Source organism: Mus musculus, chromosome X, assembly GCF_000001635.26.
Source record: "Mus musculus strain C57BL/6J chromosome X, GRCm38.p6 C57BL/6J".
Lineage (NCBI taxonomy): Eukaryota > Metazoa > Chordata > Mammalia > Rodentia > Muridae > Mus > Mus musculus.
In genome coordinates, this window is record NC_000086.7 from 79,266,287 (window position 1) to 79,290,114 (window position 23,828).

At 36.3% G+C, this 23,828-nt stretch overlaps 1 protein-coding gene across 2 annotated transcripts in view; it reads right to left on the reverse strand.

Moving 5' to 3' along the window:
- Positions 1 to 271: 271 nt before the first annotated feature.
- The window catches only part of Cfap47 (cilia and flagella associated protein 47), a 250,794-nt gene continuing 227,237 nt past the window's right edge, over positions 272 to 23,828 (reverse strand). For both annotated transcript variants that reach the window (NM_001368718.2, XM_030251473.1), the window contains 2 exons: positions 11,360 to 11,528; positions 272 to 498 (listed from right to left, as the gene is read on the reverse strand). In NM_001368718.2, coding sequence (NP_001355647.2) covers positions 286 to 498; positions 11,360 to 11,528 — 382 coding nt within the window. In that variant the 3' untranslated portion in view covers positions 272 to 285. The remainder of the gene's footprint in view (positions 499 to 11,359; positions 11,529 to 23,828) is intronic.

Sequence of the window (23,828 nt, forward strand, 5' to 3'; positions counted from 1 at the left end):
GTCAGAGGGTGGACAAGGGTGGAGGGGAATAAAATATGGGGTGTAAATAAATAAATAAATAAATTAATTAATTAATTAATTAAAAAACAGTAAAGAAATGACAACATTTGTACTTGAAGTCTATTTAAAACAAAAATACAAGCCAGAAACTATTTCCTATAAAATGTATATAAAAAGCTAGCATTAAAAATCCCAAACAAAATAATGAATAATAATTATCCCCCAAAACTGAGATAAGAAACAAAATATTCAATACAACTTGAGACCAAGAAATGTTTAAAAATTTTATTTATGCTTTTTGAATAAAGGAGCACCTTTAACAGTAGAAGATACTGCTGTGCTTCGAAGTTTAGCATTTTCACGAATAAAATTACGTTGAATTGGTGGCATGCAGTCATATATCTTGCTAGTAGCATCAACTTTGGCTGTTACATGTGTCAGTGATTTCGATGATGGAGCTAACCCGTTTATTTCATACAACCAATATATTTCATCTGTCTGAAAATCAAGAGAGAAAAAGATATTATAAGAAATATCCAGAGACCTAGAAAAATTAGGGAAACATTTATAATTTTTAATAGTTTGTATTTCTTGTATGTGATATGGAAAAGGCTTTTACTATTACCAACCTTTTATGTTCAAGATTTGAAATACCATAAAATATATTAAAATCACAATGAGACTTCATATATTTCAATGAGGATTTCAATAATTTTACAATGAATTAGACAGTATGTTTGCATATTATTTAAGAATGCTGTTCAGGCATTTGGGAGGCAGAGGCAGGTGGGTTTCTAAGTTCGAGGCCAGCCTGGTCTACAGAGTGAGCTCTAGGACAGCCAGAGCTATACAGAGAAACCCTGTCTCAAAAAAAAAAAATCTGTTCAGGACATTTCTCCAAATAAAGCTAATAAGAAAAAAGATATTTTACAAAATAAAGGCTAAGCTTTGCAGTTTTACCTATAATTAAATTTCCCCAAACCAAACATAAATATGAACAATTACATGTTTTCAAAACTATTTTGCTGATATAATCTGATATATATCTTCTATCATTCTTTCTTTTAAAATGTAATCAAACCCCAATAGAGACAGGGGGAGGGGGAGGAGAAAGAAGGTTTGTGGAGGGGAAACTGGGAAGGGGGATTTGAAATGTAAATAAATAAAATAATGAATAAAAATAAATAAATAAATAAATAAATAAGAGGACAATTATTGGCTAACATTAAAAATATAATCAAAACAGGATTCAAAATAGAATAAATTATTACATTTATTCTTGATTTGTTTAGTATGTCTCTGTGTATGCATGCACCACACACATGCTTGTTCATGTGCGCTCATGTACTGTTGTGTGAATGTGGAATTTTGAGTACAACGTATGAGAATCAGCTTTCTCCTATTACAATGTAGGTTCCAGGAAGGGACTGAACATAGGTTTCCATCAGTCTTAGTAGTAAGAAGGTTTACTCACTAAATCTTCTCAATGGACAAGAATAAATTAATAGGTCATATCATTAATATCTTATGGAATCAGTATCGATATTTAAAAAACCAATCAGCCATAGTACTTCTCTGTATTATTTACTAAAATAGGCATTTTGAACATATGGTATTCTCATATTTTAATGGTGTCACTGTTTTTAATGAAATCAACCCAAGCTAGTGACCTTATGGATGAATGACAAATGCTATCAAGGGCAACTGATAAGATAAAAAACAACTGAGAATTATCCATTAACACACATGCTCTATGGTCATCTCATCTCCCCAGTGTTTTCATTTGAGTGAATGATATAATTTCCAATACCTAGTCTTTGAGATTTCCTCTCCAGAAATGCCAGTAGGTATTTCAATTGTTGTTGGATATTTAACTGTTTCTGAGACCATTCCTCAGTCAATAACTGGAACAATGTCAAGTGGTACATAAAACCCTTGCATTCCCGACCACCTTGGATATGAAAATACCAAGGTATGAGTTGTACAGTATTTCCAAGGGATTTCCTATGTGATTAATTTTCAGTTTCTCACTGTGGTAGATGATTCTATTGATTTCTTGTCCTTCTGTATTTCACATACTGTCTGCCTTCTCACTGTGGTAGATGATTCTATTGATTTCTTTTCCTTCTGTATTTCACATACTGCCTGCCTTCCCTGTACTTATTTCCTGGCATACAGTAACAAATCAGCTATTTAAATTTAAATTTTTATTTAAGGATCTGCCTTTAATGAAATAAACACAAAAGATGATTTACAATGTCCTTTCTTATTGTTTCATGCTAATGAGATTTCTTTAGAAGTAATAAATAAAAGATTCTAGGTTTTATATATACATGTAAAATATATACTTACACTCGATTGTTTCTACAGTTATAAAAGGAATCTATACCTACAATGACATATTTTATTTTGTGTGATATGTAATTATAAATATTATTTTTATCTAAATATGATAATAGAGGATCATATTACAATGTTCCACAATTCTGATATTTATCAAGTTGTTCTGAGTGTGTGTAGTATGTGTTTGTGTGGTTATATTCATGTGTGTACAAGTACCTATGCTGCATGTCTGTATATATATGTGGAAGGCAGAGGCTGGCATCAGGTGTCATCTTTGATTGACAGGGCTTATTTTTTGAGACAGTGCTGCTCACTAAATCTGGAGTTCATTGATTAGAACAGGCAGGATGGCAAAAAAACTTCCAGTGGTCTTTCGTCTTTCACAATAGGGGTGCAAGTGTGTGCTACTATGACTAAATTCTGAGAAAACTGGGGATTGTAACTCAGATTCTCATGCTTGGACAACATGTCCTTTACCTACTGAGTCATCTGCTAACTCCGGTACTCACTCTTTTATAAACCAAGACTTTTTTTTGCAGTTACTCTGGAAAAATTGTTTAGATTTTCTACTCTTCTGGAACAGCACTACTTATTATAAAATAAATGATACAAGTAAACCTCCTTTTATCAAAGCTAATGCTTTATTGCCTTGTTTCCTAATCAGATAATAACAACTTTTAATCATTCTAAAGATGAGTTAGCTGAATGAAATTACAATGCATGAGAACATGAGTTTTGATATATGTCTAGGCAAGATCTATTAAAACTATTCTAAGTCATTGACTCTTCTGAGTGAAGTAGAATGAAGATCACATTAGTGTAACTGATTTAATGCTTAACCTAAATATTTTAAAATGACAATAGTGTAAATGATAATTTTGAGTTAGAGTATGAGTTATATTTTTAAACTGTCTTAACTTGTAACATGAGTGTAAGTATAGATGCTATTGAGATTAACTGGGATTTGGATTCAGAGTGTATGGACTGTGATTTTTTTTCAAGATTAGTAATTTGATATATGCAATGGGTCTTATGAATCTCCAGAGTAACTACACTTAGCATAACATGTCAATTTCAAAAGTTTATACAGTGCATTACTCTATTTATATGTAGAATTCTATTTCTAAGACTTGCTCAGTGATAGAAAAGTACTGACTTTAGTAAGTCATTCTGTAAACTCAACACACACACACCATGATATATGCATATCTCCTCCCACAAATGGATAACTGTAAGAATACATTAGAAATACTAAATGTAGTATAAGGCCTCTAATATGAATTTTCATGTTTAGTTATTTTGCTATACATTTTTAGGATGTCATCATTGGAGGAAAATGAAGTTTTCACAGAACTGTATATACTATATTTACAATGTTGGCTAATTCTACACAGATTTCTGAAAATTGAAAATAGAGATTCACTAAAGGAATGCTTGAGGCTGGGTTTCTCAGATATTTATATATCTACAAACAAGATAAAAATAACATGAAATTACATATTCTACTTCTGCTGTACATATTTGGAATTATATATAATAAAAATTATATCAACAATATTTTTTTCTTTTGTAAATTTCATCTCCCACTGCTGCCCAGGCTAACTTCTAGACTAGAATCCTCTAACCATTGCTTCCCTAAATACTGAGATTACACATCATCACAGAACTTCTGGCAAAATCAAAAATTTTAAAATATGTTTCAATGTCAATTTGTCTCCCATATAAGCTTTTACTAATATAATCAATAAGGAATATATGAGGCAAAAGAGGCTTCATTTCTGATGTCCTCAGCTCTGCAAAATTTTAACCAATGAAAAATAACTACAAATACATTTTCAATATTCATAAATATAATGACAATTTTTATACTAGTGGGAGTTATTAATTGCTGTTTGGTTTTAAAATCTAGGGACTTCTTTGGCAGCAAAAGCTGTAGGGCTGTAGTATGACAACAAGAATTTTATATTTATACTACTACTAAAAGTAAATTGTGGTAATAGTATCATTTCAAATAATTTAGAAGCTGTATTTAGCCCAAATTTTCTCACTTTAAAGTATGTACAAAATTCTAGTAAGAGAAGTTAAGACACTTCTCTTACTAGATAAATTTTCATAATTATATTTACCTTAACTATTAACAAAACAATAACTTTAACAGTCTTAAATATAGAAATGGCTTAATTTACAATTAATTGTTTTAATTAAATTTTTTTATTATTTAACTTCAACATTTTGACAATATGCTCTAACTAATATTTTCAAACGGTTTATTATAAACACATATACGATCCGGGCACCTACCCTACCAGAGGAGAGGTGTCTGCCCCACCAGGGAGGGCTTTGCCAGAGCACCTGGGGGAGCCATCTTGGTTCATGGATCCCTCCTAGACTAGTCTGCATAGGTGAGAGTGTGAAGTACGGAAGCTAAAAGCTTCTAGGACAGGCCCTGTTTTGGGCCTTCATCTTATGCCAGGAGGCAGGTCCGAATGCCAGATATCTGTGCACCTTCCATGCAAGAGGAGAGCTTGCCTGCAGAGAGTGCTCTGACCACTGAAACTCAGGAGAGAGCTAGTCTCCCAGGTCTGCTGATAGAGACTAACAAAATCACGGGAAGAACAAGTTCTAACCATTGACAACTATAACAACTGACTCCAGAGATTACCAGATGGTGAAAAGCCAACGTAAGAATCTTACTAAAAGAAACCAAGACTATGCACCATCATCAGAACCCAGCACTACCACCTCAGCCAGTCCTGGGCACCCCAACACACCCGAAAAGATAGACCCGAATTTAAAAGAATATCTCATGATGATAGAAGAGGATACCAAGAAGGACTTTAATAACTCACTTAAAGAAATACAGGAGAACAAAGCTAAAGAGTTACAAGTCCTAAAAGAAAAAAAGGAAAACAAAACCAATCAGGTAGAAGTTCTTAAAGAAAAACAGGAAAACACATCCAGAGAGGTGATGGAAATGAACAAAATCATACTAGACATAAAAAGGGAAGTAGACACAATAAAGAAAACCCAAAGTGAAGCAACACTGGAGATAGAAATCTAGGAAAGAAATCTGGAAGCATAGAATACAAGAGATGGGAGAGAGAATCTCAGGTGCAGAAGATTCCATAGAGAACATGGGCACAACAATCAAAGAAAATGCAAAATGCAAAAATATCCTAACTCAAAAACATCCAGGAAATCCAGGACACAATGAGAAGACCAAACCTACAGATAATAGGAGTAAATGAGAATGAATATTTTCAACTTAAAGGGCCAGCAAGTATCTTCAACAAAATTGTAGAAGAAAACTTTCCAAACCTAATAAAGAGATGTCCATGAACATAAAAGAAGCCTACAGAACTCAAAATAGACTGGGCCAGAAAAGAAATTCCTCCCGACACATAATAATTAGAAAAACAAATGCAAAAAATAAAGATAGAATATTAAGAGCAGTACGGGAAAAAGGTCAAATAACATATAAAGGCAGGGCTATCAGAATTACACCAGACTTCTCACCAGAGACTATGAAAGCCAGAAGATCCTGGACAGATGTCATACAGACACCAAGAGAACCCAGTTTAGTATAGCCAGTCCAGGCTACTATACGCAGTCAAACTTTCTTTTTTTTTTTTTTTAATCTTTTATAATAGCTTTGTTTTTGTTTTTTGTTTTTTTTTCCCATTTTTTATTAGGTACTTAGCTCATTTACATTTCCAATGCTATACCAAAAGTCCCCCAAACCCACCCACCCCCACTCCCCTACCCACCCACTCCCCCTTTTTGGCCCTGGCGTTCCCCTGTACTGGGGCATACAAAGTTTGCATGTCCAATGGGCCTCTCTTTCCAGTGATGGCCGACTAGGCCATCTTTTGATACATATACAGCTAGAGTCAAGAGCTCCGGGGTACTGGTTAGTTCATAATGTTGTTCCACCTATAGGGTTGCAGATCCCTTTAGCTCCTTGGGTACTTTCTCTAGCTCCTCCATTGGGAGCCCTGTGATCCATCCATAGCTGACTGTGAGCATCCACTTCTGTGTTTGCTAGGCCCCGGCATAGTCACACAAGAGACAGCAGTCAAACTTTCAATTACCATAGATGGAGAAACCAACATATTCTACGACAAAACCAATTTCACACATTATCTTTCCATGAATCCAGCCCTTCAAAGGATAATAACAGAAAAAAAAAAAAAAAACAATACAAGGAAGGAAACCACGCCCTAGAAAAAGCAATAAAGTATTCCTTGAACAAATCTAAAAGAAAACAGCCAGAAGAACAGAATGCCAACCCTAACAACAAAAATAAAAGGAAGCCGCAATTACTTATCCTTAATATCTTTTAATTTCAATGGAATCAGTTCCCCAATAAAAAGACATAGACTAACAGACTGGCTACACAAAGAGCACCCAACATTTTGCTGCTTACAGGAAACCCATCTCAGGGAAAAAGATACTACCTCAGAGTGAAAGGCTGGAGAACAATTTTCCAAGCAAATGGTCTGAAGAAACAAGCTGGAGGAGCCATTCTAATGTCTAATAAAATTGACTTCCAACCCAAAGTCATCAAAAAAGACAAGGGGGGGAACTTGATACACATCAAAGCTAAAACCTTCCAAGAGGAACTCTCAATTCTGAATATCTATACTCCAAATACAAGGGCAACCACATTCATTAAAGAAACTTTAGTAAAGCTCAAAGCACACATTGCACCTCACACAATAATAGTGGGAGAATTCAACACACCACTTTCATCAATGGACAGGTCTTGGACACAGAAACTAAGCAGGGACACAGTGAAACTCACAGAAGTTATGAAACAAATGTATCTAACAGATATCTATAGAACATTTTATCCTAAAACAAAAGGATATACCTTCTTCTCAGCACCTCATGGTACCTTCTCCAACCTTGACCATATAATTGGTCACAAATCAGGCTTCAAAAGATACAAGAATAATGAAATTGTCCCATGCATCCTATCAGATCACCATGGACTAAGGCTGATCTTCAATAACAACGTAAATCATAGAAAGCCAACATTCACATGGAAAGTGAACAATACTCTCCTCAATGATACCTTGGTCAAGGAAGGAATAAAGAAAAAAATTAAAGACCTTTTAGAGTTTAATGAAAATGAAGCCACAACATACTCAAACTTAGGGGACACAATGAAAGCATTCTAAGAGGAAAACTCATAGCTCTGAATATCTCCAAAAAGAAACTAGAGAGAGCACACACTACCAGCTTGACAACACATCTAAAAGCTCTAGAACAAAAGGAAGCAAATTCACCCAAGAGGCGTAGAAGGCAGGAAATAATCAAACTCAGAGGAGAAATCAACCAAGTGGAAAGAAGAAGAAATATTCAAAGAATCAACCAAATGAAGAGCTGGTTCTTTGAGAAAATCAACAAGATAGATAAACCCTTAGCCAGAATCACTAGAGGGAACAGGGACAGCATCATGATTAACAAAATTAGAAATGAAATGGGAGACATAAGAAGAGGTCCTGAAGAAATCCAAAACAGCATCAGATCGTTCTACAAAAAGCTATACGCAACAGAACTGGAAAACCTGGATGAAATGGACAAATTTCTAGACAGATACCAGGTATCAAAGTTAAATCAGGATCAGATTAATGATCTAAACAGTCCTATACCCCTTAAAGAAATAGAAGCAGTCATTAATAGTTCTCCCAACTAAAAAAAAAAAAAAAAAAAAAAAAAAACCCAGGACCAGATGGGTTTAGTGCAGGGCTCTATCAGACCTTCAAAGAAGATCTAATTCCAGTTCTTCACAAACTATTCCACAAAATAGAAGCAGAAGGTGCTTTACCCAATTCATTCTGTGAAGCCACAGTTACTCTGATACCTAAACCACGAAAGACCCAACAAATATAGAGAACTTCAGACCAAATTCCCTTATGAATATTGATGCAAAAATTCTCAATAAAATTCTCCCTAGCCGAATCCAAGAACACATCAAAACAATCATCCATCCTGAACAAGTAGGTTTCATCCCAGGGATGCAGGGATTGTTAAATATATGGAAATCTATCAATGTAATCCAGTATATAAACAAACTCAAAGACAAAAACCCCAAGATCATCTTGTTAGATGCAGAGAAAGCATTTGACAAACTCCAACACCCATTCATGATAAAAGTCTTGGAAAGATCAGGAATTCAAGGCCCATACCTAAACATGATAAAAAGCAATCTACAGCAAACCATTAGCCAACATCAAAGTAAATGTTGAGAAGCTGGAAGCAATCCCACTAAAATCAGGGACTAGAAAAGGCTGCCCACTTTCTCCCTATCTATTCAACGTAGTATTTGAAGTCCTACCCAGAGCAATTCGACAACAAAAGGAGATCACAGAGATACAAATTGGAAAGGAAAAAGTCAAAATATCATTATTTGCAGATGATATGATAGTATATATAAGTGACCCTAAAAATTCCACCAGAGAACTCCTAAACCTGATTAACAGCTTCAGTGAAGTGTCTGGATAAAAAATTAACTCGAACAAGTCAATGGCCTTTCTCTACACAAAGGTTAAGCAGGCTGAGAAAGAAATTAGGGAAACAACACCCTTCTCAATATTCACAAATAATATAAAATACCTTGGCATGACTTTAACTAAGGAAGTGAAAGATCTATATGATAAAAACTTCAAATCTCTGAAGAAAGAAATTAAAGAAGATCTCAGAAGATCAAAGATTGCCCATACTCATGGATTGTCAGGATCAATATAGTAAAAATGATTATCTTGCCAAAAGCAATCTACAGATTCAATGCAATCCACATCAAAATTCCAACTCAATTCTTCAATGAATTGAAAAGAGCAATCTCCAAATTCATCTGGAATAATGAAAAACCTAGGATAGCAAAAACTCTTCTCAATGATAAAAGAACCTCTGGTATAACAACCATGCCTGACTTAAAACTTTACCACAGAGCAATTGTGATAAAAACTGCACGGTATTGGTATAGCTACAGACAAGTAGACCAATGGAATAGAATTGAAGACCCAGAAATGAACCCACACACCTATGGTCACTTGATCTTTGACAAGGGAGCTAAAACCATCCAGTGGAAAAGACAGCATTTTCAACAAATGGTGCTGGCACAACTGGCGGTTATCATGCTGAAGAATGCGAATTGATCCATTCCTATCTCCTTGTACTAAGATCAAATCTAAGTGAATCAAGGAACTCCATATAAAACCAGTGACAGTGAAACTTATACAGGAGAAATTGGGGAACAGCCTCGAAGATATGGGCACAGGGGAAAAATTCCTGAATAGAACAGCAATGGCTTGTGCTATAAGATAGAGAATCGACAAATGGGACCTCATAAAATTGGAAATCTTCTGTAAGGCAAAAGATACTGTCAAAAATACAAAAAGGCCACCAACAGATTGGGATAGGATCTTTCCCAATCCTAAATCAGATAGGGGACTAATATACAATATATATAAAGAACACAAGAAGGTAGACTCCAGAAAATCAAATAACCCTATTAAAAATGGGGTACAGAGGTAAACAAAGAATTCTCACCTGAGGAATATCGAATGGCTGAGAAGCACCTGAGAAAAAGTTCAGCATCCTTAATCATCAGGGAAATGCAAATCGAAACAACCCTGAGATTCCATCTCACACCAGTCAGAATGGCTAAGATCAAAAACTCAGGTGACAGCAGATGCTGGCGAGGATGTGGGGAAAGAGGAACACTCCTCCATTGTTGGTGGGATTGCAAGCTTGTACAACTACTCTGGAAATCAGTCTGGTTTTTCCTCAGAAAATTGGACATAGTACTACAATACCTCTCCTGGGCATACATCCTGAAGATGTTTCAACTGTTAAGAAGGACACATGTTCCACTATGTTCATAGCAGCCTTATTTAAAATAGCCAGAAGCTGGAAAGAAACCAGATTCCCCTCAACAGAGGAATGGATACAGAAAATGTGGTACATTTACACAATGGAGTACTACTCAGTTATTAAAAAGAATGAATTTATGAAATTCCTAGGCAAACGGTTGGACCTGGAGGGCATCATCCTGAGTGAGGTAACCCAATCACAAAAGAACTCAAATGATATGTACTCACTGATAAGTGGATATTAGCCCAGAAATTTATAATACCCAAGATACAAGATACAATTTGTAAAACACATGAAACTCAAGAAGAACGAAGACCAAAGTGTGGACACTTTGCCCCTTCTTAGATTTGGGAACAAAACACCCATGGAAAGAGTTACAGAGACAAAGTTTGGAGCTGAGACGAAAGTATAGACAACCTAGAGACTCCCATACCTGGGGATCCATCCAACAATCAGCCTCCAAACGCTGACACCACTGCATACACTTGTAAGATTTTGGTAAAAGGACCCTGATATAGCTGACTCTTGGGAGGCTATGCTGGGGCCTAACAAACACAGAAGTGGATGCTCACCGTCAGTTATTGTATGGATCACAGGGTCCCCAATGGAGGAGCTAGGGAAAGGACCCAAGAAGGTAAAGGGATCTGCATCCCTATAGGTGGAACAACAATATAAACTAACCAGTACCCCCCGGAGCTAGTGTCTCTAGATGCATATGTATCAGAAGATGGCCTAGTCGGCCATCTTTGGAAAGAGAGGCCCCTTGGTCTTGCAAACTTTATATGCCTCAGTACAGGGGAATGCCAGGGTCAAGAAGTGGGAGTGGGGGGGTAGGGGTATGGGGGGGAGGGTATGGGGGACTTTTGGGATAGAACTGGAAATGTAAATGAAGAAAATACCTAATAAATAAAACAAACAAACAAATAAACCTATATAAATTTTATGAGTAATAACATTTTTTAAAGAAAGTGTTGTAATTATACAAATAATTTATATATTTATACTCTTCTACTTTTTTAAAACATAGAATATAAGAAATTTCTCAACTTCTCTTAGTTTTAACAAAGTAGTTTCTTATATTCCATACTTGAGTTATTGGCTTTGAAATCTAAAAGCTGTGTGTTCTAAAACTTACCTGTATTACAAGTGTTGCTTGATATTTCTTACTGTACATTCGGGGTTTAAATCCTACAATGATGACAATTCCTTTTGTATAAAATGGAGGGAGTTCTCCAGACTGAGGTTTTACAAAAAACTCTTGATCACTGCCTGGCAGAAAATGGGCCACAAATGGCTCATAATACCTAGAAAAAAAATCATGAATGTAATCTATTAAAGCAGTCATTGTCATTAAATTTGTGAGAAAATGAGGACTATAACATAAATTCTGCTTCATTAGACCGATAATTCATAAATAATACTGAATATTTACAAAAATATGTGAGGTAGCATTTTGAAAATAACCAAATAGCATATTTCCTACTTTTTTTCCTATTGCTTTGATGAAGCACCATGACCAAAATAACTTAGGAAGGAAAGGTTAGTTTGGCATATATATTGCAATCATTGTCCTTTGTTGAGGCAAGTCAGGGCACTATTGTAATTAGGAGCAGAGACAGGGGCCAGAGGAACCCTACTTACTTCCCTTGTCCAGAACTTAGCTTGCTTATATAGAAGAGCTATTTTTATATTGGTTTTATATTCTCTCACTCTGCTGAAAGTATTTATTTATGTTGCATTGCTATGTCTTCTCATGTGTAAGAACTGTCTCTGAACAGGAACAAATTGATTTCTTTTCTATTTGTTGTTCTTTTTTCTTTGTGTCTTATTCAAGATAGACATCAAGGAATATACACAATAAGAATGAAGGAGGGCATACTTAACTTATGGTATTAGTGCAAATATTTTGAGTCTTTCCCATTTTATATAATATTGCCAGTAGGTTTGGCATATATAGCCTTTTGTGTGCTGATTTATAGCCTTCCTATTATGTGTTTTTATTTTTAGGTCTTTTGTCAGGATGACATGCTTTAGACTCTGTATAAGCTATCTGTGTATATATGAAAATTTCATTTTATTTCTGCCCTTGAGTATATTAATTTTATGAATTGCATTTATATATTTGCATATCTTGAGCCACACTTTCATCCTAGAATAAATCACAGTGTGTCTCAGAGGATGAACTTCTTCATGTATACTTGAATTTGCTTTGGAAATACTATATTGATATATTTTCATCTATGTTCTTTCTTGTGTTTTCCTACCAAGCTTCACAAAGAAAGATGATAGAGCTTTTTTCTTTTCATTTTAAGGAATGTTTTGAAGCACATCCATGTTACTTCTTTAATGGTGTGATCAAATTCCACAGTGGCTCCTACTAGGGATTTTAAAAGCTTCATAAAAGATACATTTATTCATTTACTAGGACTCTATAAACATTTTAATTATTCTCATGTTAGCAACTTCTGTAAGGTATATGATACACTATAGTTGTATTGATCAACTTAGAAATATAAGGATTTAAGAGAATACTATTTAGCAAATCAAAAGTATAGTCCGTTCCAGAATATTTTTTCTGATTCCTCATATTTGTGACATATTTCTGGATGTGAAGGGGACCATGGTAAGTATAATGAATGGTCTATCTATTCAAAAGTGAGCTAAATAGAGAATGTGAAACCAAAAGCATCAAAGTTTTAGAATACAGTACAACACTAGATCAGTGCTATGGAACAGACAGGGAGTAGGTATTTAGAGGAAAGGAATATATCAGGTGGCCTGGCCAGACCAATGATGGGAACACACTTTTAAAGGATGGTTCTAGCTGTGCTGTAAAAGACTACAAAGTGAAAACTTGAGTGCTGGTGAACAGGCAAAATAACAAGGCTCCAGAATAACCAAGTGGTTAGATCAAGGTGGCACTACTAGTAATGGTGAAAAATAACTGAGTTATGCTTATATTTCATAGACTGTGTGGCCATTTTTTAATGGATCATAAGTGATATGAAGCTGAAAGAGAGAACCATAAATTTGTTGCAACATTTTCTGTGGGATGTGCAAAACTAGAATTACCTTTCACTTAAAACCAGTTTTCTTTGCTGGAGAAATAATTTATATTTTGAAATTTCATGTTAACAATTAACATTATATTAAACTATTTCTGTAATAGGAAATTGGATGTGTATGTTTGAAGTTGGGGACAAGGTCAGGAATTGAATTGCATTTGGATTCTTCAAAGGATAGATGATAAGGATACAGTAGATTTGTAAATTATCTAGTAAGGGATGATAGACAAAGGGGTAAAAATCAGGTTTTGGGAAACAGCAATGTTTAAAGGATAGGTAAAGGTGAAGGAGCCAATAAAGAAATGGGCAGTAAAACAGAAGCAAGTACAAAAAAAATGTGATCCTTTCAGGGTGATGTTTGAACAGTGGTTTGAAATGGACATAGGGCAATGAAAATAAGCAAAAATAATTTCTTGATTTAGAAAATTGTTAGCAGTGATAACCCTGTGTACTTTAAAAGAAGCATCAGGCAACAAGATTTGCTTGCTACATGAAACAATAACAGACTAGATACTGATGGGGTGATCTACAATATATTTTATTTTTCTGTTTCTGTTTCTTTTTCTCACTCTCATTTGTGTGTGTGTGTGTGTGTGTGTTTGTTGTATATATTAGGCCTGCATCCTATAGATTAGGCTCACCTTGAGCTCAGAGATACACCTGCTTCTGCCTCCTGAATGCTGGGATTAAAGCCATGTGCCACCCATTCCGATCTACATATATTTCATAATTATAAAAATAAAAAATAGGGAAAAGACACTGTGATGACATGACCAATACTAGAATTTAGGGGAGCAGGAAAATGTTATGTAGAACTGACAATAGTGAGGAATCCTTTTGTATAGTACTCAAGCAATGTGCATGCATTTTTCAAATACCTCTCAATGGATGTCTTTGCTATTGGAACTCATTTCAAATCTCATTTTCTTGCTCTCTGTTAGCAATGGCTTAATTAAGTGGCTCATTCAAAACTGTAAAGTTCCAAATATATCTTCAATAAAATTATCACTACCTAGTTCCAATTGTCCATTTTCAGATTGTGTCACTTTTGGGAGGTTTGTAAGTACTTTATTGACTTACATTCATATGCATGAATACCTGTGTCTAAACATTTGCAGAGAGGCACAACTGATGAAAGAAAATGAACACAAAGATCTTCTGTTTTAATTCTTCAAGTTTTAGTGTGTGCTACAGTCCTGCAATCATAACTACGAGAGAGTCTAAAGCAAAAGAAATGCAAGCTCAAAGTTGACTACATAACTTAGAAAAACTGTCTCAAATCTCACCAGAGGAATGGATACAGAAAATGTGGTACATTTACACAATGGAGAACTATTCAGTTATTAAAAACAATAAATTTATGAAATTCTTAGGCAAATGGATGGATCTGGAGGATATCATCCTGAGTGAGATAAAGCTATCACAAAAGAACTCACATGATATGTACTCACTGGTAAGTGGATATTAGCACAGAAATTTAGAATACTCAAAATACAATTTGCAAAACACATGAAACTCAAGAAGAAGGAAGACCAAAGTGTGGATACTTCATTTCTCCTTAATATGGGAAACAAAATACCCATGGAAGGAGTTACAGAGAAAAATTGTGGAGCTGAGACTGAAGGAAGGACCATCGAGAGACTGTCCCACCCAAGAATCAATCCCATATACAACCACCAAGCCCAGACACTATTGCATATATCAACAATATTTTACTGACAGGACCCTGACATAGCTCTCTCTTTTGAGGCTATGCCAGTGCCTGGCAAATACAGAAGTGGATGCGCACAGCCATCTATTGGATGGAACACAGGGGACCCAAAGGAGGAGCTAGAGAAAGTACCCAAGGAGCTAAAGGGGTCTGCAACCCTATAGGAGGAACAACAATATGAACTAACCAGTACCCCCAGAGCTTGTGTCTCTAGCTGCATATGTAGCAGAAGATGTCCTAGTTGGCCATCAATGGGAGGAGAGGCCCTTGGTCTGGCAAAGATTCCCAGTACAGGGGAATGCCAGGGCCAGGAAGCAGGAGTGGGTGGGCTGGGGAGCAGGGCAGGGGAGGGTATACGGGGATTTTGCCATAGCATTTGAAATGTAAATGAAGAAAATATCTAATAAAAAAAAGAAAAGGAAAAAAAAGAAGAAAAAGAAAAGGATCCAGGGATGTATTTTAGGGGGACAGTACTTGCCTAGTATGTCTGAGGCTCAAGGTTAAGTTTCTGTCATTGAGAAAACATCCTGTTCCTGTACATGGCATTTCTTAGTGATACTTATATTTTGCCCTCACTCAACAAATTTAATGTTGGCTATGTTTTAGAAAAGAATAGAAGTGTTTAATAGTTTTATAAGAGATTTAATACTTAAATTATATCTGAAACATTTACCATGTATATTACGCTACTACAATTTGGAATTGCCCAAATCAGAGGTTTTTAGGAAATCAAAGATAAATATAGGCATGAAAAAAGTATTTCTTTGTTGGATGTGGTCAGAAAGTAGTTGGCAGGAACTGAAACATATTAATTAAAGAGGCACCCTACTTACTAAGCACTGCAAAATCTGGTAATATTATTCAATATAAAATATTGAAAACATATATAAATATGTATGTATTTTTTGTGTGTAGGTACATATGTATTTATGTAAATTAGTGATACAAATTTTGTAGTATCATTAGCATTGAATAATCTTATATATTATAAATAGGTAATAGGTATGTAATACATATTTAGTATTGCTGTTAGTGTGGTTTTAGGGAAAGCAGAATAAAGAGACTACACTGATTAGGAATAATCACTTAAGTACATTCATGTTCTCCTACATTTGATATTGTGTTACTTTTTATTGAAAATAAGTTCTTTTCCATTCTTTTCCTTGATAATAATACCATTAAAAATACTAGATAACTGTATGTGGGGAAATATGTTTTCCCCTATATTTCTTTAAAAAATGCAGAAACACATTCTGGCAAATAATAATTGCATGTAATCCCCTATATTTCTTAAAAAATGCAGAAACCCATTCTGGCAAATAATAATTGCATTCAGAAAATTGAAATAGTTTCTTAGATAAGTAATGATACTAAAGCAGAGATATCTATAAGATTTTCAAAGGGGGAATTGCTATCAAATTGTAATGGTCTTTTCAGATTTTAAAAATATGTTCACTCCCCATCCGGAGCATCTGAAAGCAATTCATCTGGGTCAGTAAGAAACCATCGATAAAACTGCTTACAAAACCATTTCATCAGATTTTCTTCATGCGTCAGCATTTCCTAACTGTCTCACTATATATCCCAGGCTGGCTGTGCATTCTCTATTTTATCAAGATGACCTCATGGAGAATAAAGTCTCCACTTTAGAAACTACAATCATGGGATTTTGGATTTCTTTGTGATTCTATATAGTTCATTCAATAAGAGAGTTCAAGAGCTTATTTCCTTTTCACAGTTTGGATGAATTTGTCAAATACTATTTAATGTACTAGAACTTCTGATAAACATGTTTATCTTACAAAAATGCTTACTGAAATCCACTGAAGAAATCTATTCATATTTCTCTTTTTCCTGAGAATTCTCTTAAATACATTGCAATATTTTACAATAGATAAAGTGACAAACACATTCTGATTCTAAACAAAATGTTTAAAATAATATGGGTAATATTAAAATTCTACTCAGAACTTTTTGGTTATAACTAAGTAGATTTTTTTTCCTTTTGGTTTCTTTCAATATGGTTTTGGAAATTGCCACCATATTGCCACCTCTTTTCCCACTATTAAAAAAATTCACAAAAGCTGTGGTAGAGAAGGAATCCTATGCCTTTTATTACATGTTAGGAGTCAGAAAAGTAGAAGAAAAGAACTTCCAAGACATTTTAATAATTAAGATACCAACAGAAACAGACTGAATGGCAGCTTGAGGAAGCTGCCTTTGTAACTGCCTTATTGTTGGCAAAAGGCCTAGTGAACCATTAATGTTTAAAGGGAAAGTGAGAGTTGAACTAATTTCTTTTTGGGAGAAGACAAGCTATGCATTGAATCTTGACCTTTTTTCCCTAGAAAATAGTATGTTAAAATATACATATCTGTAAATTATTAAAATTAGAGAGTTGACTAAAATTAGGATTTTTCTCAAAACAACATGAGAAGAAAAATAATAATGCATTTGATGAAAACTGGATATTCAGTAGAAGATAATATCTTCTTGCTCCCTCTTTGTGACAGTAAATACAGTTCTTGGTTTCTATCTCCAATTCATTAAGTGAAAAAAATTCTAATTAAATTGAGACAAAGTAGGCTAATGAAAATAAATTAACCATGATGAGATATTCATCCAGAGTTTTCTTTTGTGTCATACAAAATTGTGAGGTTTCTTTTGATTGTCTTTTTAAGTAATGATAGCATTATTTGATTGCATCTATCAACAGCAATCACAAGTGAGGTAATGAGGAATCTTGTGTTATTTTCTATTCAAATTATTTAGCTCATATTTTTTCATTAGAATGAGTTCAAAGGATATTAAAGAGTGGTTAATTTTAACTATAATATAGAGGTGGCAAAGTGTCTCAGTGACTGAGGGTCCTTGTCACCAAAGCTTGACAGCCTGTGTTTAATCCTTGGAATTCACATGATGGGAAGGAAGAAACAAGCTAGTTGCCTTTTGAGCTCCACATACACTCTGTGACACATAAGCATGCACACACACACAAACACTCACATATATAATAAATACATGTAAAAATATAAAGGATGGGATATAATAATCTAATTGTTAGGAACTATGTATTATTTCCAAACAACTAAAATAAAGACAGCTGTACTTTCCTAGAAGTTATAACATAAGTTTTCATTCTCATATTTAGAAAGAGCCTATATTTTATCTCTACAATACTCACACATGGAACTTGTGATATAGACAAGAGACATTTAAAGCGTCTCTACTGCAAAATAAAATAAAAAAAATCCATCTTGGTTCCTGGATCCTGCCAAGACTAGTCTGCACAGGCTCCAGATATCCGGGCACCTTCCCTACCAGAGGAGAGGTATCTGCCCGGCCCTGGAAGCTGTTGCTGGAACATCTGCTGGAGACATCTTGGTTCCCGGATCCTGCCAAGACTAGTCTGCACAGGTGAGAGTGTGGACTACAGAAGCTAACAGCTTCTGGGACAAGCTCTGTTTCAGGCCTTCATCTTCTACCAAGAGGGAAGTCTGAACAACAAAAGCTAACAGATATTGTGCACATTCTCGGCAAGAGGAGAGCTTGCCTGCAGAGAGTGCTCTAACAACTGAAATTCAGGAGAGAACTAGTCTCCCAGGCCTGCTGGTAGAGGCTAACAGAATCACGAAAGGAACCAGAGACAACTATAACAACTGACTCCAGAGATTACCAGATGGCAAATGGCAGATGTAAGAATCTTAATAACAGAAACCAAGACCACACACCATCATCAGAACCCAGCACTTCCATCCCACCTCAGCCAGTCCTGGGTACCACAACACACCCGAAAAGCTAGACCCGGATTTAAAGGCATATCTCATGATGATATTAGAGGACATCAAGAAGGAATTTAATAACTCACTTAAAGAAATACAGGAGAACACTGCTAAAGAGTTACAAGTCCTTATAGAAAAACAGGAAAACACATCCAAACAGGTGATGGAAATGAACAAAACCATACTAGACCTAAAAAGGGAAGTAGACACAATAAAGAAAACCCAAAGTGGGGCAACGCTGGAGATAGAAACCCTAGGAAAGAAAAATGGAACCATAGATGCGAGCATTAGCAACAGAATACAAGAGGTGGAAGAGAGAATCTCAAGTGCAGAAGATTCCTTAGAGAACATCTGCACAACAATCAAAGAAAATGCAAAATGCAAAAAGATCCTAACTCAAAACATCCTGGAAATCGAGGACACAATGAGGTAAGTGGATATTAGCCCAGAAACTTAGAATACCCAAGATATAAGATACAATTTGCGAAACACATGAAGCTCAGGAAGAACGAAGACCCAGGTGTGGATACTTTGTCCCTTCTTGGAATTGGGAGCAAGGCACACATGGAAGGAGCTACAGAGACAGAGTTTGGAGCTGAGAGGAAAGGATGGACCATCTAGAGACTGCCATACTCGGGGATCCATCCCATAATCCGCCTCCAAACGCTGATACCATTGCATACACTAGCAAGGTTTTGCTGAAAGGACCCTGATATAGCTGTTTCTTGTGAGGCTATGCTGTGGCCTAGCAAACACAGAAGTGGATGCTCACAGTCAGCTATTGGATGGATCACAGGGCCCCCAATGGAGGAGTTGGAGGAAGTACCCAGGGAGCTGGGGGGGATCTGAAACCCTATAGGTGGAAAAACAATATGAACTAACCAGTACCCTCCCCCTCCCCCCAGAGCTCATGTCTCTAGATGCATATGTATCAGAAGATGGCCTGGTCGGCCATCAGTAGAAAGAGAGGCCCATTGCTCGTGCAAACCTTATATGCCTCAGTACAGGGGAACGTCAGGGCCAAGAGGTGGGAGTGGGTTGGTGGGGGAGTGGGTGTGGGAGGGTGTGGGGGACTTTTGGGATAGCATTGGAAATGTAAATGAAATAAATACCTAATAAAAAAATAAATCAATAAATGAAAAAGGAAAGAAAGAAAATCCATTTGCAATATAGGCCATTTAGTTATGGAGGAATATGAAAAGATATTGATTTCTAGCTCATGATACAGCTTTGTCAGTAAACAAGTAGCTATTAATATAAGTAACCTACCAAAAAAATAAAATCTGGTTCTTTTTTTAAAGTTTTGATGGCAGAGGAACTATATTAAACCTTATAAAAGTAGGCATGTTATACATGCTAGTAAGTAAGAAATGTTTAAATTACTGGAATGGTACATTTCTACTCATGGTTATAACTACTATTTACTTTTAACTAGACAGTTAATTCACTGAATATTTCATAATGAGTCAGAATCTAAATATATTAATGTAATAGCTCTATGCAATACATAAGTATACACATTGCTTCATCATTTAAAGAAATCATATTACTTATCTTCCAATGTTTTTTAAAGTGTTGGAGAAGGAGAAGTACAAAGTACAAGAAAGCAGAGCAACACATATGCATGAAATATCATAAGGAATCCCATTACATTGAATGTTAGCTTAAAAAAGTGTAGCGTAACACTTCATATCTGTACTTTCAGAAAACAAGATGCTGAGGCAGGCAGATGACTGAAGCCCAAGGAAGTCATAGTCTTCACATGGTAAGTTTTCACCCCGCCAGCACTTCATATAGCAAGACTCCATCTCAAAAACCCCAAATAATCAAATAGAATTTAAAAATAACCATGTTAGCATTGTCTCATGGGGCCAAAAAGTAAGATGAAACTATTTCTGAATAATACAGTAGGTAAAACAGTTTTATAAAATTCTAAAATATAAATGGCAAATAATTATATCAGCTAGTATTGTTCAAAAATCTAATAAGTACATCTTGTTTATTCTTTCCCTCCCAGGGTATTTCATGGTAAAGTCATGTTTAAAAACTACCATGCCTCAGCCTCAGCAGCAGTGGTCACCATCTTGGTTCCAGGACTCCGCGGAACTTAGGAAATTAGTCTGAACAGGTGAGAGGGTGCGCCAGAGAACCTGACAGCTTCTGGGAAAGGCAGAAGCACAGAGCCGCTGAGGCAGCACCCTTTGCGGGCCGCAGACAGCCGGCCACCTTCCGGACCAGAGGACAGGTGTCCGCCTGGTTCAGGAGGAGGCCTCAGCCTCAGCAGCAGCAGTCGCCATCCTGGTTCCGGGACTCAGCAGAACTTAGGAAATTAGTCTGAACAGGTCAGACGGTGCACCAGAGAACCTGACAGCTTCTGGGAAAGGCAGAAGCACAGAGCCGCTGAGGCAGCACCCTTTGCGGGCCGCAGACAGCCGGCCACCATCCAGACCAGAGGACAGGTGTCCACCTGGCTCGGGAGGAGGCCTCAGCCTCAGCAGCAGCGGTCGCCATCTCGGTTCCAGGACTCCGCGGAACTTAGGAATTTAGTCTGCACAGGTGAGAGTCTGCACCACAGAAGCTGACAGCTTCTGGGAACTGCCAAAGCAACACAGCTTCTGAGAAAGGTCCTGTTTTGGGCCTTCTTCTTCGGCCAGGAGGAGGTCCAAACACAAGATATATGCGCACCTTCCCTGTAAGAGAGCTTGCCAGCAGAGAGTGCTCTGAGCACTGAAACTCAGAGGAGAGAATCTGTCTCCCAGGTCTGCTGATAGACGGTAACAGAATCACCAGAAGAACAATCTCTAAACAGCGCCAACTATAACTACTAACTCCAGAGATTGCCAGATGGCGAAAGGTAAACGTAGGAATCTTACTAACAGGAACCAAGACCACTCACCATCATCAGAACCCAGCACTCCCACTTCGCCCAGTCCAGGGCACCCCAACACACCCGGAAACCTAGACCTAGATTTAAAAGCATATCTCATGATGATGGTAGAGGACATCAAGAAGGACTTTAATAAATCACTTAAAGAAATACAGGAGAACACTGCTAAAGAGTTACAAGTCCTTAAAGAAAAACAGGAAAACACAATCAAACAGGTAGAAGTCCTTACACAAAAAGAGGAAAAAACATACAAACAGGTGATGGAAATGAACAAAACCATACTAGACCTAAAAAGGGAAGTAGACACAATAAAGAAAACTCAAAGTGAGGCAACACTGGAGATAGACACCCTAGGAAAGAAATCTGGAACCATAGATGCCAGCATCAGCAACAGAATACAAGAGATGGGAGAGAGAATCTCAGGTGCAGAAGATTCCTTAGAGAACATCGGCACAACAATCAAAGAAAATGGAAAATGCAAAAAGATCCTAACTCAAAACATCCAGGAAATCCAGGACACAATGAGAAGACCAAACCTACGGATAATAGGAGTGGATGAGAATGAAGATTTTCAACTCAAAGGACCAGCAAACATCTTCAACAAAATTATTGAAGAAAACTTCCCAAATCTAAAGAAAGAGATGCCCATGAACATACAAGAAGCCAAATAGACTGGACCAGAAAAGAAATTCCTCCCGACACATAATAATCAGAACAACAAATGCACTAAATAAAGATAGAATACTAAAAGCAGTAAGGGAAAAAGGTCAAGTAACATATAAAGGCAAGCCTATCAGAATTACACCAGATTTTTCACCAGAGACTATGAAAGCCAGAAGAGCCTGGACAGATGTTATACAGTCACTAAGAGAACACAAATTCCAGCCCAGGCTACTATACCCAGCCAAACTCTCAATTACCATAGATGGAGAAACCAAAGTATTCCACGACAAAACCAAATTCACACATTATCTCTCCACGAATCCAGCCCTTCAAAGGATAATAACAGAAAAAAACCAATACAAGAACGGGAACAACGCCCTAGAAAAAACAAGAAGGTAATCCCTCAACAAACCTAAAAGAAGACAGCCACAAGAACAGAATGCCAACTTTAACAACGAAAATAACAGGAAGCAACAATTACTTTTTCTTAATATCTCTTAACATCAATGGTCTCAACTCCCCAATAAAAAGACATAGACTAACAAACTGGCTACACAAACAAGACCCAACATTTTGCTGCTTACAGGAAACACATCTCAGAGAAAAAGATAGACATTACCTCAGAATGAAAGGCTAGAAAACAATTTTCCAAGCAAATGGTATGAAGAAACAAGCTGGAGTAGCCATCCTAATATCTGATAAGATTGACATCCAACCCAAAGTCATCAAAAAAGACAAGAAGGGGCACTTCATTCTCATCAAAGGTAAAATCCTCCAAGAGGAACTCTCAATTCTGAATATGTATGCTCCAAATACAAGGGCAGCTACATTCATTAAAGAAACTTTAGTAAAGCTCAAAGCACACATTGCACCTCACACAATAATAGTGGGATTCTTCAACACACCACTTTCACCAATGGACAGATCATGGAAACAGAAACTAAACAGGGACACACTGAAACTAACAGAAGTGATGAAACAAATGGATCTGACAGATATCTACAGAACATTTTATCCTAAAACAAAAGGATATACCTTCTTCTCAGCACCTCATGGTACCTTCTCCAAAATTGACCACATAATAGGCCACAAAACAGGCCTCAACAGATTCAAAAATATTGAAATTGTCCCATGTATCCTATCAGATCACCATGCACTAAGGCTGATCTTCAATAACAAAATAAATAACAGAAAGCCAACATTCACGTGGAAACTGAACAACACTCTTCTCAATGATAACTTGGTCAAGGAAGGAATAAAGAAAGAAATTAAATACTTTTTAGAGTTTAATGAAAATGAAGCCACTACGTACCCAAACCTTTGGGACACAATGAAAGCATTTCTAAGAGGGAAACTCATAGCTCTGAGTGCCTCCAAGAAGAAACGGGAGAGAGCACATACTAGCAGCTTGACAACACATCTAAAAGCTCTAGAAAAAAAGGAAGCAAATTCACCCAAGAGGAGTAGACGGCAGGAAATAATCAAACTCAGGGGTG